Below are 13,834 nucleotides of genomic sequence, written 5' to 3'. Positions count from 1 at the left end.
CTCCATGCCTCAGGTACTCACAAGCTGCGAAGAGTGCGTGGGTTTATGTATATGTGCTGCCGAAGCGAGCACGAGTGCGTGGGTTTATGATAGCTAAGCAGTCTAAGCACTTTGCCCAAGGCCTCACACGAAGCTAAGGGTCCTTTACATAAGGACCCAGGTCTGTTTAGCACCACAGGGCTCCCATGTTTTCTTTCCCTACAAATGAGTCCTGCAATCTCCTTTGTTGTAGCAAGTTTTCATCCTTCTATTTGCTTTCTGAAAATACCATTTGGAACCAAATTTGGTGGGTAAGTGAGCTGGATGAATACCACTTCAGACTGCTGATGTAGTTGTCTTGCCTGAGTCCCTCATAGCTTCTGAGGAATTCCACAGAGAAATCCCCATGTGCTCTGAGCAAGATCAAGAGCCCTGGAACAAGGAAGAGACATGCATTCTACACCGGAGTCTCCCAAGAACAGAACTCACGGACTTCACTGCACTCAGGCTGAATGGCCTGACACATAGCAAATACATTCTTAGAAAGTGCCTGTCCCCATCAGTGACTGTGACTCTTAGAGTATATGCCCTTAAAGGCCCTTCTCAGCACCCTGCATGCTTCCTCACAGCAGCCCTCAGCAATTCACACTACAGATGTCTTCAACAAGACAAGCAACGTTCTCTCTCAAGGCATCTTATCCAATCACAGGCTGGAAGCTTGTGCTTCAAACCTCTGACCGCTACACAGAACTGCGCATATCGATGACTCTCTACAAATGGAATGCAATTTCTCATATTTTGGCATCTTTGCCATCTGTCCTTCAAATTCATGTTGGCTTTCTTTCCTAATCCAACGAGGAGTTATCATTGCTTCTTTATAATTCTTATAAAATTGCATCAAATCTTTTGTTATGGCACTTCTTACCTCAATCATGATTAACTGGATACATGTCACGGCGTTGCATTTGTAAAACTATTTAACTTTTCTGAGCATCAGCTCCTCATGGTAAAACATGATAGTGATGCCTACCTCAAAGGGGTATTTTGAGGATTAAGAGGGGTTAAGTATCACAGTGCAAGACAAACAGCCCAAAACAAGTGTTGGCTCTTTGCTTTCCCTCTCTACATATCATCTTCCTTACTGAACTGTAGTATTTTTTTTAACTGTGGTATTTTGGAAGAATGCCTGGCATGGGACTCTTAAAAAGAGAAGACAAGTTCATTAGAATGTATATACAATGTATACACAGGTTATTGACCACAGAAATGACTGTGATTGTAAGTCTCACATAGTATGGTATCCTCCATTACATAGTGCACCAACCAATTACCTGATTTATATAAAATTCTAGTAAATACTGCTCCAATCTGCCCCAAAACATAGGCCCCACAATTCCTACATGCATATCTACAAAAACTGTAGATACCACATGAGTATAGATCTGGGATGACTAGTTCTTTGGGGCCTCCTCAATTATCAGAATGGTCTCTGGCACACAGCAGACCCAACAGATACTCACTGAATGAAATCCACTAGAATAAAGACACCAGACCAATCTCACATAGACCCACCCCAAATCCAAACTGAGCCCACCCTTAAATTAAAGAAGCCACACTGGGCGCCTGGGTGGCTCAGTGGGTTAAGCCGCTGCCTTCGGCTCAGGTCATGATCTCAGGGTCCTGGGATCGAGTCCCACATCGGGCTCTCTGCTCAGCAGCGAGCCTGCTTCCCCCTCTCTCTCTCTCTGCCTGCCTCTCTGTCTACTTGTGATCTCTCTCTGTCAAATAAATAAATAAAATCTTTAAAAAAAAAAAAAAAAGAAGAAGCCACACTAACCCCTACATCACAGAATGGAAAAAGACACCCTACTGTGTTCTGCTCCTAGCTGTTTTTGTTTTTGTTTTAACCATGGTCTGGAAGCAATGATGTAAATTTTATTTTTGCTAAGATAGACACATTAAAAAAAAAAAAAAACCCAAAACACTGAATTAAGTTTTAGAGTCTCAAAAAATCTTTTCCTATTATAAAAGGAATATAAAGCCCACAGTTAACACCATACTTAATGGTGAAAGACTAGATGCGTTCCTTTTCAGATCAGGCACAAGACAGGATGTCTGCTCTTGCTACTTCTACTCATTATATTGGAGGGTCTAGTCAGGGGAATTAGGCCAAAAAAACAAATAAAAGGCATCCAGATTGGAAAGAAAAACTAACACTATTTCTGTGTACTCATGGCATGCTTTTGTATATAGAAAATCCTAAACAGTACACACAAAACACTAACAGAACTAATACGTTCAGCCAAGAACATACGATGTAAAATCAATATACAAAAATCAATTGCATGTCCATACACTAGCAATGAACGATCCAAAATGGTATTTAGAAAACAATTCCATTTATAATAACATCACAAAGAACAAAATAGTTAGGAATAAATTAAAAAAAGGAACCATAAGACCTGTACACTGAAAACTATAAAACATTGCTGAAAGAAATTTAAGACCTAAATAAATGGAAAGATGGATTGTAAGACTTAGTATTTTTAAGACAGCAATACTTCTCAAACAGATCTATAAATTCACTGCAATCCCTACCAAAATCTCAGTTGTCTTTTCTTGTAGAAACTGACAAGCTGATCCTTAAATTTACATGGAAATGCAAGGAACTCAGAATAGTCAAAACGATCTTGAAAAAGAACAAAGTTGAAGGACTCTCACTTCTCAATTTCACAACTTACCACAAAGCTACAATAATCAGAACAATGTAGTACTGGCATAAAGACAGACATGTCTATCAGTGGAATATAACTGAGAGCCCAGAATATAAGCCTTCACATTTATAGTCAGTTGTTTTTTGACAAAAGTGCCAAGACAATTCAACGGAAAAGTCTTTTCAAGAGATGGTGTTGGGGGCGCCTGGGTGGCTCAGTGGGTTAAAGCCTCTGCCTTCGTTCGGCTCAGGTCATGATCCCGGGGTCCTGGGATCGAGCCCCACATTGGGCTCTCTGCTCTGCAGGGAGCCTGCTTCCTCCTCTCTCTCTGCCTAGTTATGATTTCTCTCTGTCAAATAAATAAAATATTAAAAAAAAAAAAGAAATGGTGTTGGGACAGCTAGATATCAACATGTTGAAATAATGACCCAGCAATTCTACTCCTAGGTATATATCAAAGAGAATAAAAACATGACCACATGAAATCTCTCTCTTTTCTTTTTAAGATTTTATTTATTTATTTGACAGAGAGAGAGCATAAGTGGGCAGAGAGGCAGGGAGAGAGAGAGGAAGGGAAGCAGGCTCCCCGCCAAGCAGAGAGCCCGATGTGGGGCTTGATCCCAGGACCCTGGGATCATGACCTGAGCCAAAAGCAGAGGCTTTACCCACTGAGGCACCCAGGCGCCCTGACCACATGAAATCTTGTACACAAATGCTTCTAGCAGCATTATCTGTAGTAGCCCCAAAATGTCCATCAACTGATCAATGAATAAGTAAGATGTGGTATATTCATACAATGGAATATTATTTGGCCATTAAAAAGAATGAGGTTACTCACACATGCTAAAACATGGACCTTGAGGGGCACCTGGATGGCTCGTGGGTTAAGCCTCTGCCTTAGGTTCAGGTCATGATCCTGGGGTCCTGGGATTGAGCCCTGCATCGAGCTCTCTGCTCAGCAGGGAGTCTGCTTCCTCCCTTCTCTCTGCCTGCCTCTCTGCCTACTTGTGATCTCTATCAAATAAATAAATAAAATCTTAAAAAAAAAAAAACAACAACAAAAAAAACCATGGACCTTGAAAACATTTTGCTAAGTAAAAGAAGCCAGACACAAAGGGCTGCATGTTATATGATTACATTTATATGAAATATCCGAAATAAGCAAATCCACAGAAAGTAGACTCACAGTTGCCAGGAGTAGGGTGGAGAAAGAAATGGGGACTGACTGAATGGTATACTTTTTTTTTCCTTTCTTTTAGCTAGAGAGAGCATGAGTGGAGATGGGGGAGGGACAGAGGGAAAAAGAAAGAGAATCTTAAGCAGGCTTCACACTCAGCATGGAGATGGATGTGGGGCACGTTGTGGGGCTTGATCTCATGACCCTGAGATCAAGAGCTGGATGCTTAACCAACTGAGCCCCTGAACTGTATACTTTACAGGAGTAAATTTTATGATATGTGAATTATACTCCAATAAAATTGTTGTATCTTTGTTTTTTTTTTACAAGCAGCACACATGCATACTACAAAATCTCAAATGGTTTCCTCACTATCCAGAAATTGTCTCCAAGGAAGTGGCCATCTCCCAGAAGAAATCACTATTAGCAGTCTGGTATGTATTCTCTTAGATAGTTCCTATACACATACAAATAAACATTTAAAAAATACATACTGTTTTGGCAATTTACTTTTCTCACCTCACAAAATATTGTGGACATTGTTAAGTGTTAGTACATAGGTATTACTTCATTTTTTAAAAATGCTTGCATAGTATTCCATTATATGACTATCTCCAAATTTGACGAGTCTAAGTCTTACTAATGAGCATTTGGATTATTTCCAGTTTGATATAATAAAGTTTTTTTTTTTTTTTTAAGATTTTACTTATTTATTTATTTGAGAGAGAGGTAGGGGGAGGAGCAGAGGGAGAGGGACCAGCAGACTCCATGCTGAGTGCGGAGTCTGATGCAGGCTCAATCTCACAACCCTTGAGATCATGACCTAAACCAAAATCAAAAGCTGCACACTTAACTGACTGAGACACCCAGGCATGCCTAAACAGTGGGGGTTTTTTGTAGTAAGGATTTAAAAAAAATTTTTTTATAAGACTTTATTTATTTGACAGACAGAGATCACAAGTAGGCAGAGAGGAAGGCAGAGAGAGGAGGGGAAGCAGGCTCCTCGCTGAGCAGAGAGCCCGATGCGGGGCTTGATCCCAGGACCTTGGGATCATGACCTACGCCAAAGGCAGAGGCTTAACCCACTGAGCCACCCAGGCGCCCCAATATTTTTTTTTTTAAGTAACCTTTATACCCAATGTGGGCTTGAACTTGCAACCCCAAGATGAGGAGTCACATGCTCTACTGACTAAGCCAGCCAGGCGCCCTGGTATTATAAACGGTGTTGTTTTGAACACTGCAGAGCATTATCTGTCATGTTTTAGCCTGTTCAGGACTTCTAAACAACTTTCCTGGGCTTGAATTAGGAAGTACATCTCTTTTGTAAATAGCACAAAACTACTTTTCCAGTCTTTCTTGCAGTCTGGTGCCTGCATGTGACCTATGTTCCACCAACCAGATTACTGCAAGACTCCCTGGCAGTGAGCAAGGTGAGTGAGAGGATGTATGGTAAGTGGACCACATTTTCTGGGGAAGGAAGCCCTGAGAGGATTGAGCATTGCTCCTGGCTGCCTAGCCAATATAGCCTGGCCACCCTGGAGACTCTGCAAGCTATAATGTCCTTTAGTAAATCCCTTTCCATTAAAACATACTGGAGTAGATTCTACTGTTTAGAGTTAAGAATTCCATCTGAAACAAACTCCCCTACACATATATCTTTTGAACATTTGTACAAATACAACTCTACAAAATTTGGAATGGCCAAATTTGTTTTTAAATACATTATATCACTCTATATTTCTATCAATACTATAAGAATGTACCAATTTTCCTACACTGTTGCTATGTAATAAACCAGCCCACAACTAAATTGGCTTGAAATAGCGATGATGTATTTATTCCTCATGATTCTGTGGATTAGATGGGCAGTTGTTTTGGCTTGGGGTAGCTCAGTTGGGAAGAATGAATGGCTAGGCCTATCTCTCCACGGGATCTCTCACCCTCTATCAGCCTAGCCCAGGCTTCCTCATATGGTGGTCTCAGCTCTCAGAGGCAAGAGAGTGCAAGCCCCAATGTGTAAATGCTTTTAAAGCCTCTGCTTATTTCTTGGTTCTTGATGTCCCACTGACCAAAGCAAGTCATGTGCCCAAGCCCAAATTCAAAGTATAAGAAGTAGATTCAACTCTTCAGCTCTTGATGGAAAGGGCTGTTTTTGCTATGGCCATATTTTAAATTTTCCTGGCTGGCTATGTAAAAAATTTTTGCTTTTAAAAAAATTTATGGGCTTTAAGACTGGCCATTTAAATTTTTTTTTTTTTTTTTTTTTTTTAACGGAATGGGTTTAACTTTATTTAATAACTTTCTATTCTTGATCATGGGTGCCACAATTCTCTTACTCTACTTCACATGGACCTCTTGCGCATGGAATATAACAGCCCATAGCCCATGTGCAGGGACTATAGGAAATTACTTTCTGGAAGGAGTTCAAAGGTAAATTTGGAAATACCTCATTAATTCCTAAAAAGTGAATGAATCAGTAACTTTGAGTTACTGACTTAATACTTTTGATCTCCTAGTATGAAAAAAAAAATGAAGAAATTAGTATACTCATAGTCCTAACACTCATGATTTTGCTACTTGTATTTTTATAATCCACGACCCTAATTCATACAACATAGCCTTATTGCTATACAAATAGATTATATGCTCATCTTCAGTACTTTTATATATTTCTCACTTATTTATTTGAATTCTCTTAAGGAGTTTTAATTCGTCACATGTTGGCACACCCATTATTCAAACGATATTTCGTAAGCATTAAACAGAAATGGTTTCTGCACCCACAAAATCTAAATCTGTATTCTACACTCCCTCTCTTTTCTCTAATGATCTTCATTTCTTTGTCTATTTTTCTTTTTTGAAGGCTTTTATTTATTTGAGAGAGAGAGATCATAAGTAGGCAGAGCAGTAGGCAGAGCAGCAGGCAGAGAGAGAGGAGAAGCAGGCTCCCCACTGAGAAGAAAGCCCCATGCGGAGCTCCATCCCAGGACCCTGAGATCATGACCTGAGCCGAAGGCAGATGCTTAACCCACTGAGCCATCCAAGCACCCCTATTTTTCTCTTCATTTTGTTATTTCCTCAAGCTTGAGGTTCTCTGACAGACTTAAATTTTTACAGGGTCTATTCTACTTCTCGGTACTCTGAGATATTCATTGGTATAATGGTTTTATTATTGTCTGTTTTCTTTCTACGGCTCTAGCAGTTCATTTTCCATCTGCTTCTGCTAGCTAAACTCTTTAGTCCCCCTGATCTTTTCTATTTAACAGCTTTACTGAGGTATAACTTACATATATCATAAAATTCACTCATTTTAAGTGTATATAGTTCAATGATTTTTAAAATAAATTTACAGAATTGTGCAACTATCACCATAATTCAATTTTAGAATATTACATCATTCCAAGATCCCCCTTCCCCAGACCATTTATATTTCTTTGAACTGTTCCCACCTACTCTGTTAACTCTTCTCCTTAAAAATTTTTTTTTTTTTTTTTGTCTAGGCTAATTCTTCTAAAGTATAACCTCCATCTGTTGTTTGCTTATTACTATCTTTTCCAACTTTTTAAAAATGGTAGTATCTAGTCACACATTAAACCTCCTTCTGCTTTAGTTCATCTTTATTTTTTTATTATTTTTTTTTAAGATTTTATTTATTTATTTGACAGAGAGAGAGAGAGAGCACAAGCAGGGGGAGTGGTGGAGGGAGAGCTGGAGAAGCAGGCTCCATACTGAGCAGGGAGCCCGACACGGGGACTGATTCCAGCACTCCAGGATCATGACCTGAGCCGAAGGCAGATGCTTAACCAACTGAGCCACCCAGGTGCCCCTGTTTTGTTTTGTTTTTTTGAAAGATTTTATTTTTAAGTAATCGCTACACCCAGTATGGGGCTCAAACTCACAACCGTGAGATCAAGAGTTGTATGCTCCTCCAACTGAGCCAGCCAGTGCCCCTTTAGTTCATCTTTAAACAAAAGCTTGAGGAGAAGAAACAGGACTGGTAGGAAGGGTGACATGTAAGAGTCAATGTGGCAGTTCAAAGTACGGGGTGATGCTCAGCATTCACAACAATAAATAACCTAACCTAAGACAGAAGGAAAACAGACCACCTTGGCTTTTTATGGGAAAGCAGAACCTAAGTCACAGCTAAAGAGAAGAGAGATGGTAAAGATGTTTCTTGGTATCAGTCGAGGTGATAAGGGAAGTAACCTCTTATGTAATTTTTAAAAATGATTTTATTTATTTATTTAATTGACAGGGAGATAGTGAGAAAGGGAACACAAGCAGGTGAAGTGGAAGAGAGAGAAAAGCAAGCTTCCCACCAAGCAGGGAGCCCGATTCGAGACTCGATCCTAGGATCTGGAGATCATGACTGATCAAGGACTGAGGCACCAACGCGCCCCTCTAATGTAATTTATATGAGAAATCTAAAGATATCAACTTGGGACTCAAACAGGAAGAGAGCTCTTTCAGATGAAGGCTTAAGGGTGGATTAATCAGTTCCCAGGGGATACCAGTAATATGGACTAGCCAGAAAGACCACATGACTATAGACCCAGGATACACTGCACTGGGCTACTGGACAAATAGCTCTGTGAAGTGACAAGGTAGTGCTGAACCTGTCCCCAGTAAGGAGTGCTCTGAGGATGAAAGAGATACTTCTAGATACCACTGGGGCAGTGTAAACTGTGAAACCCAGTCAGAAAGCAATTTTAAAATGTGAATAGAGAGTTATAAAACTGATCGTTCAATTAACTAATATCTCTTTAAAGAAACTTTTCTAAGGAAATTATCTGAAATTTAAGAAATTTATATGGATAAAGATGTTCTCACAGCATTATTTATAATAGTGAAAAGTTGGAGACAACCTATGTGACTAATAGCAGGGAAACCGCTAAGATAAGCATGTCCATCCACACACATAATGACTATATAATTAATCAAAATGCAATTACCACTGTGATACTGGAACATACATACATTAACTTACATAATATGTAATACATAATTTGTTATATGTTAATCTAAGAAGGATATAAAATTTTGTGTATTCCATAACTGTAAAAAGACGCAGATAAAAAAGGCAAGGAATTCACAAAAATGATAACAGTTACATTGAATTAGTGAGATTATGGGTAAATTATTACCAAATTTTCTTTCCTTTCTTTTGTTTTTTCTTTTTTCTTTTTTTTTTTTTTGAGAGAGAGAGCATGTGGGTGTGGTGAGGAACAGAGGGAGAAAATCTTTTAAGCAGACTCCTCACTGAATGCAGAGCCCAAACAGGGCTGGATCTCATGACATTATTATTAAGATCATGACCTGAGCTGAAACCAAGAGGCAGACACTCAACCAACTTTGTCACCCAGGCACCCTAATTATTACCCAATTTTCTTCTTTTAATTTTTTAAAAAGATATTTATTTATTTATTTAAAGATTTTATTTATTTATTTGATAGACAGAGATCACAGGTAGGCAGAGAGGCAGGCAGAGAGAGAGAGAGAAAGGGAAGCAGGCTCCCTGCGGAGCAGAGAGCCCGATGCGGGGCTAGAGCCCAGGATGCTGGGATCATGACCTGAGCTGAAGGCAGAGGCTCTAACCCACTGAGCCACCCAGATGCCCCTATTTATTTATTTGACAGACAGAGATCACAAGCAGGCAGAGAGGCAGGCCGAGAGAGAGAGAGAGAGAGAGAGAGAGAGAGAGGAGGAAGCCGGCTCCCTGCTGAGCAGAGAGCCTAACTCGGGGCTCGATCCCAATACCCTGAGATCATGACCTGAGCCGAAGGCAGAGGCTTTAACCCACTGAGCCACCCAGGTACCCCTACTACCCAATTTTCATTGCTATTATATTACTTCCAAAGTTAAAAAAAAAAAAACAAAACAAAGTTTGGGATGCCTGGGTGGCTCAGTGGGTTAAGCAGCTACCTTCAGCTCAGGTCATGATCCCAGAGTGCTGGGATCGAGTCCCACATCGGGCTCTTTGCTCAGCAGGGAGCCTGCTTCTCCCTCTGCCTCTGCCTGCCGCTCTGTCTGCCTGTGCTCGCATGCTCTCTCTCTCTCTCACAAACTAAATAAAATCTTAAAAAAAACCCAAAGTTCACTTATTAGTAGTGAGAATGAATCTCATTAACTGAGGTAAGACAGCTTTAAGAATGCTTAACCATAGGGGTACCTGGGTGGTTCAGTCAACTGAGTGGCCAACTCTTGATTTCAACTCAGGTCATGATCTAATGGATCGTGGGATCAAGGCCTGCATTGGGCTCCCCGCTCAGCGTAGAGTCTGCTAGAGATTCTCTCTCTCCATCTGCCCCACTCCCTGCTAAGACACACATACTCTCTCTATCAAATAAATAAATCTGGGGGAAAAAAAAGGCTTAACCATAGGAAAAATTATTTATGAGATACTCTAAGTACTCTGGAAAACAAAGCACCTCCCCTATAGTAAAGAGGAAAAGAAAAGGCTATCATGGGCATTCATTCTTTCTGGGAGAAGCTGTTTCAAGTCCCACTGCCCTAGATGGACAACTTTTCAGTACACAAAGAAAAGTGGTGAGAGGCTTCGGTCTATAGGTGTCTTCTGAGAACCTAGTATTAATCAAGCAACAACTAAGCATTCATTATATATAAGACTATATATATATATAAGTCTATATATAAGTCTATATATATATGTAAGTCTATATATATTATAAGTCTATAATATAATAAGTTATATTATATATAAGTCTATATATAGACTAACGCATTCCAAAAGACAAACACACATAAAGATGTGTCTCCTTCCGGTGGGTGGAAGAAAATTGTTTTCTGTGCATTTAAAGCCACCACATCCTGTGGGCTGCAGAGGATGTGAAGTACATACCTGTGCTCCATGTAGCAGCTCAGGGGATCCACGCACACCGTGATGGCACCAATGGTGAAGGAGGACTTGACCTTTGAGTCTGGATGGGTCTGCAGGGCCTGCACGACATCAATAACATCTGTGTAGCTGGGGAGAAAAGAGAAAGATTAGCTTACTGACTGGGGTCGAAGAACGCTGAGGGGCTGAGTGAGCAAGGGTGGAAGGAAAACCACAAAGAGGAGCCTTGACTGGGTTCCTTGGGGTCACCCCACTTAATAATTTAGAGCCCCTCCCTGCATTCCACAATGTTTCTGAATTCCCAAACCTCATTAGTACTCTGAACTGTGTAAGAGTGAGTGGAAGAATCTCCCACCCCTTCTAGGAGTAAAGGGAAGCCTGCAAATGACCCTGGCGCTCTAAGGGACTTGGTAACCTTAGGCCTGTTTTCCAATCATGTTAGGAGCTCCTGGGTTGGTCTATTTCCTTTAATAGCTTTTTTCTCTCCTTCTGGAGAAATGGGGAGCATCAGGTACCCCTGTAGGTCAGCAGACCCATTTCAAACCCCACCCGCATTTGTATTTCCTGCCTGGAACTCTCCAAACTGCAGACTTCCAGAGCCAATAAATATTTTCAGTTAGAACTTAACATGTTCATGATTCAGTTTCCCATGCCTGTTGCTCCCAAGGCCTTGTTCTTCTCAGCAGAAGGGACTCCATTCTTGTAGCTCCATTCTTTTGTTTGGAGTCATAGCTGACTCCATTTTTTCTCAATTTTCAAAATATAACTAGAATGAGATTGTTGCTCACATTCTCCCACTACTACTGGATCCAAACTGTTATCATCTCTTGCACAGATTACCCCACAGCCTCTTCACTGGCCTCCCTGCTTCTGTCCCTGCCCCTACCCAACCTGTTTTCAACAGTGAAGCCAGAAAGATTGTGCTAATCCCACCATGCTAAGCCATTGAGTGAGTGGCTTCCATCCCACTCAGCGTCAAAAAGGTTTTTTTTGTTTTTTTTTTTTTAATTTATTTGACAGAGAGAGAGAGAGAGAGCGCACAAGTAGGCAGAGAGGCTGGCAGAGAGAGAGGTGGGGAAGCAGGCTCCCTGCTAAGCAGAGAGCCCGATGTGGGACCCGATCCCAGGACCCTGAGATTATGACCTGAGCAGAAGGCAGAGGCTTAACCCACTGAGCCACCCAGGCACCCGTGTCAAAGCTTTTAAAGCTCTTACCACAACCCCCCAAACTGACTGTGAGCTGACTCCCACACCACTAGGAGTTTCTCCTCCTCCTATTCCTTCTCTTACCTGAATCTACTCACTGTGACCTCCTGGTTCTGCCCCGAACATGCCAGGCACACTTCCACACTGCCACACTCTGTCCCCTCTCCTTGACACTCTTTTCCTCAAATGTCTGCCAGGCTTGCTCCCTTCAGTTCTCTGCTCAAATGGCATCCTGAGAGAGGTATCCCTGACTTCCTACAGCCTGTATGACATAACGACCCTCATTCTGCACAACCTGCCCCTGCCCCAATTCTTCCCCATGGCACTGAACATTAGCTACATATACTGTTATTTTCTCATTTGTTTACAGTCCGTCTTTAACTAGTAACGTAAAGTGGTTGATGAATGGTGTAATCTGTGATGCCTAAGCAGGACAGATGAATGAATTGGATGTTCAGTCCTGGGTAGCCTCTTGGCTACTCCAAGAAGGGGCCTTCATTCTTTACTTTGTAGAGAACATTTTCCCAACTGACCTAGCCTATCGCCAAAAGGTCAGTTCCTACGGAGGGAAGGCAAATCTGAAGGCAGCCTATTGATCATACGGGCCTGAGCCCTTGGGAAGCCAGGGATGGTGGCTGGGGGGATAGGTACAGCCTGCCTGAGCCACTTCCCAAGTTCCTACAAATAACTCATCTGCAAAACGGCATTTGGCTTTATCCCAGACTACAATATTCACCACCCCCATAAGGTCTGCTTCTGTCCTGACCAACTAGCAGTGCTTCAATCAAGAACAGAGTGTAACCAGTTCTAGAGCTCCCCCATGAGGGCCTGACAGACAGAGAGCTGTTAGAGTGAGCCCTCTCCTCCTGGTTTCTCTGCCTGCCTGGGCATGTGTGTGTATTGGCACATGGGGTTCCTTCTCCTGGATCTGCAATGTCTGGTTAGGCGTGGATGCAGAAGAGCCCCCCCACACTGCTGGGCCTTATGCACACCTGAAAGCAGGACTGACTGAAGCTTAAATACTGCTCCAACCTCTTTGTGGTCACGTCTACCAGATTTAACTCTTCTGGGTAAGTCCCCCAGCCTTGCTCCTAAGTATTAGCTTTCCCCCTCTTCTAAAAATAAATTTTGGGGGGCTCCTGGGTGGCTCAGTGGGTTAAAGTCTCTGCCTTCGGCTCAGGTCTTGATCTCAGGGTCCTGGGATCAAGCCCCGCATTGGGCTCTCTGCTCAGCGCGGGGCCTGCTTCCTTCTCTCTCTGCCTGCCTCTCTGCCTACTTGTGATCTCTGTCAAATAAATGAATAAAATCTTTAAAGTAAAAAATAAATGAATAAATAAATTTTGGAAGCTTTTTATTTTCCATTTTTGGTATGAGTCCAGAGACTCATTTTTTAGGGCAGAAGAGAACCGAAAGATTTACCAATCCTCTAGATTTTGGTGATTTCAATATCATGGGTTATCCTTTAGAGACAGTGGCTAGGGAATTCCCAGGTTTTCCGAGCATTCCATGCAATGGAAAAAGGTTGGAATGAAAATAGGCCCCAAAGTCCTTGGTGAGACCAGTGTATCTAAGAGATGCATCTGGGCACTGCAACCGGGAACTGCTGTGGCAAGAGAAGAGGTTCTTGGTGTCATTCACTGTGCTTGCTGGGACAGGGAGGCCACTGAACCTTCCCTCCCTCCCCAGCCCTTGCCTGGTAATCATCCTGGCCAGGGCCTCCAAATGGGGGGAAGCAGCCCTTACTACAGAGGAAGCACACTGCTCCAGCAACCAGAGCTTGGACTTGACCACTTTGGCTAAACTGCCTCAAATGCATGATGAAAGCAAAACAAAAAACAAAAAACAAAAAACCTGGCTTTTCATGTTTCCCTCTTTCTTGTCAGTTCTCTCTTTATTAAAAATA

At 41.8% G+C, this 13,834-nt stretch overlaps 1 protein-coding gene across 4 annotated transcripts in view; it reads right to left on the bottom strand.

The window, feature by feature from the left end:
* Window positions 1-13,834, bottom strand: part of DNAAF9 (dynein axonemal assembly factor 9) — a 175,689-nt gene that overhangs the window by 27,926 nt on the left and 133,929 nt on the right. For all 4 annotated transcript variants that reach the window (XM_045980797.1, XM_045980795.1, XM_045980796.1 and 1 more), the window contains one exon: window positions 10,730-10,855. In XM_045980797.1, coding sequence (XP_045836753.1) covers window positions 10,730-10,855 — 126 coding nt within the window. The remainder of the gene's footprint in view (window positions 1-10,729; window positions 10,856-13,834) is intronic.

This window comes from Meles meles, chromosome 16 (assembly GCF_922984935.1).
Source record: "Meles meles chromosome 16, mMelMel3.1 paternal haplotype, whole genome shotgun sequence".
Lineage (NCBI taxonomy): Eukaryota > Metazoa > Chordata > Mammalia > Carnivora > Mustelidae > Meles > Meles meles.
This window is presented reverse-complemented; position numbering and strand designations above follow the sequence as displayed.